A 1,987-nucleotide genomic window follows, 5' to 3' on the forward strand; every position below is an offset into this window, starting at 1 on the left:
CGCTCCAGCCCCACTCACAAACCTGCCCCGCAGACAGCCCCACACCTGGACCCCAGCCCCAACAGCTGCCCCACATCATGACTCCAGCACCTCTCCATCCCACGTACAGCCCCCCAGCCCCACCTGCAGCTCCCCCGCCTCATACCCTGTGCCCCAGCCCTGCCCAAGGCCCCTACACCCACTCACACTTCTGCCTGGTGACATTGTGGAGGATCTCGATGCCCTTGGTGCTGCAGTGGCCATGAGCTGTGCAGTTTGGAGAGGGTCCCTGTCCCATAGAGGCCATCTGCAGGGAGAGGATGGGCTGCAGCTGGCTCCACACTGACCTCAGCCAGCTTCTGCCTACCCCTCAGCCTCTGTGGGATTGTTTGGTGGCCCCAGCAGAGCCACAGGCTCCTCACCTGTGGGGATTCAGGGCCACACCAGACACGGATGAGGCTCCGGTTGCGCAGGCTCTCGTCCCCTGTTGCGATGCCTGTGATCACTGACTTGTCCAGCTGTAACAATATACACATTGGAGAGGGCCCTTGAGGCTCACAGCACCCACAGCTTGGGGATATCTTCACTAGGATGGGGACACCACTGCCAGGTTGTGAACACTTGAACACAACCAACACCAGTGCTGTGGACATCACAACCCATCAATGCTGGGGGACCACCACCAGCCTGGAGACACCACACTGGCAGACACAACAGCTGAGGAGACCTGGATGATGAGTTTGGTGAAGGGCTCTGTGATGATCTTCAGCAGGTCTGGGGCATCCTTCCCGCTGCGGATGTTGAAGGTGGCCACAACCAGGCGGGTGACGTGGTGCAGGTACCCAGTCACCACTTCCAGTGGCAGCAGGACCAGCACTGACAGCCAGTTGAAGCAGTCATGCACTGTGGCACCAGCAAAGGCACTGTGCAGAGAGAAGGAGCCCATTGGCATGGGGTAGCCCTGGAGAACAGCCCCCAAGTGTCCTCTGACCCAAGCAGCTCTCACCGTTTGAACTCACTGCGGTCACCAGCCTGCATGAGGGCCACAATGGTGTTGGTGACGGACGTGCCAATGTTGGAGCCCATGATGATGGGGATGGCAGAGCGCACTTCCAGCACTGGGGACAGAGTCACCTGCTAGCCTTGCATGGCCTGGCTCAGGGTGACCCTATCTAGCCACCCTGTCCCCCAGCCTCCGTCCCTGGGAGCCTTGTGGGCACACTCACACCCTGAGGAGACCATGCTGACAATGATGGAGGTGGAGGTGGAGGAGCTCTGCACCAGCACGGTCCACCACCCCCAGCCCAGCCACAGGGTTGGAGAGGATGGCATTGTCCTTGAAGATGTCCCCAGCCACCTTGCCTGCAAGAGAATGTGGGTGCCAGGCTGCTGGCACTGCAGGTGCCACCAGCCTCCCAGGTGTCCCCACTGCCCTACTACCTCCAGCCAGCTGGAAGGCAGAACTGAGCACATCCAGGGAGCACACGAAGAGGTACAAGAACCCAAACATCAGGGGCACCTTGAGAAGGGAGACACAGAAGGACTGGACCCTGGCCCAGCACCCGAGCTCTGTGCAAGACAAGAGAGAGTGTTAAACACCAACTGTGATATGGCCCTGGCTCCCCAGGTTCCCACAGCCCTGCAGCATCCTCCTGGCCCCCAGGAGCATGGGGCTTGTGTTTCCAGCTATGCCACCACTCTCTGAACCTCCTACATTTCCTCCCAACCTGGAACATCTTGTGCCAACTGCCCCCATTGCCCCTCAACTCTCCCCATGTCAGCCCAAGCAGATGAAGGTCACCTCACATCCCTCTCCCCCTCCTGGCACCCCACAGTCCTGGCACACTGAGCCCCCCTGGGTGCTTCTGGGGTGTGCCCACCAACTGTGGGGTCTCACCTGGCTTCTGCAGCTCATCCAAGCCCAGACAGGGCCCTTGCCAGGGCAGTGCATCCAGCTCGTATCGCTCCCTGCCCTCGCGCAGGCGCCCGGGGGAGCCGGGGCAGGGGA

The 1,987-nt window shown here is 60.9% G+C and overlaps 1 protein-coding gene across 1 annotated transcript in view; it reads right to left on the reverse strand.

Moving 5' to 3' along the window:
* Positions 1-186: 186 nt before the first annotated feature.
* LOC103803674 (sodium-dependent phosphate transport protein 2A-like) overlaps positions 187-1,987 on the reverse strand; it is a gene marked incomplete at its 3' end in the record, with an annotated part of 2,111 nt that continues 310 nt past the window's right edge. The window contains 7 exon segments of the mRNA XM_009076246.1: positions 187-286; positions 402-497; positions 707-902; positions 986-1,097; positions 1,206-1,270; positions 1,272-1,341; positions 1,420-1,548. Of these exon segments, the coding sequence (XP_009074494.1) occupies positions 187-286; positions 402-497; positions 707-902; positions 986-1,097; positions 1,206-1,270; positions 1,272-1,341; positions 1,420-1,548 (768 nt within the window).

This window comes from Acanthisitta chloris, unplaced genomic scaffold, assembly GCF_000695815.1.
Source record: "Acanthisitta chloris isolate BGI_N310 unplaced genomic scaffold, ASM69581v1 scaffold20156, whole genome shotgun sequence".
NCBI lineage: Eukaryota > Metazoa > Chordata > Aves > Passeriformes > Acanthisittidae > Acanthisitta > Acanthisitta chloris.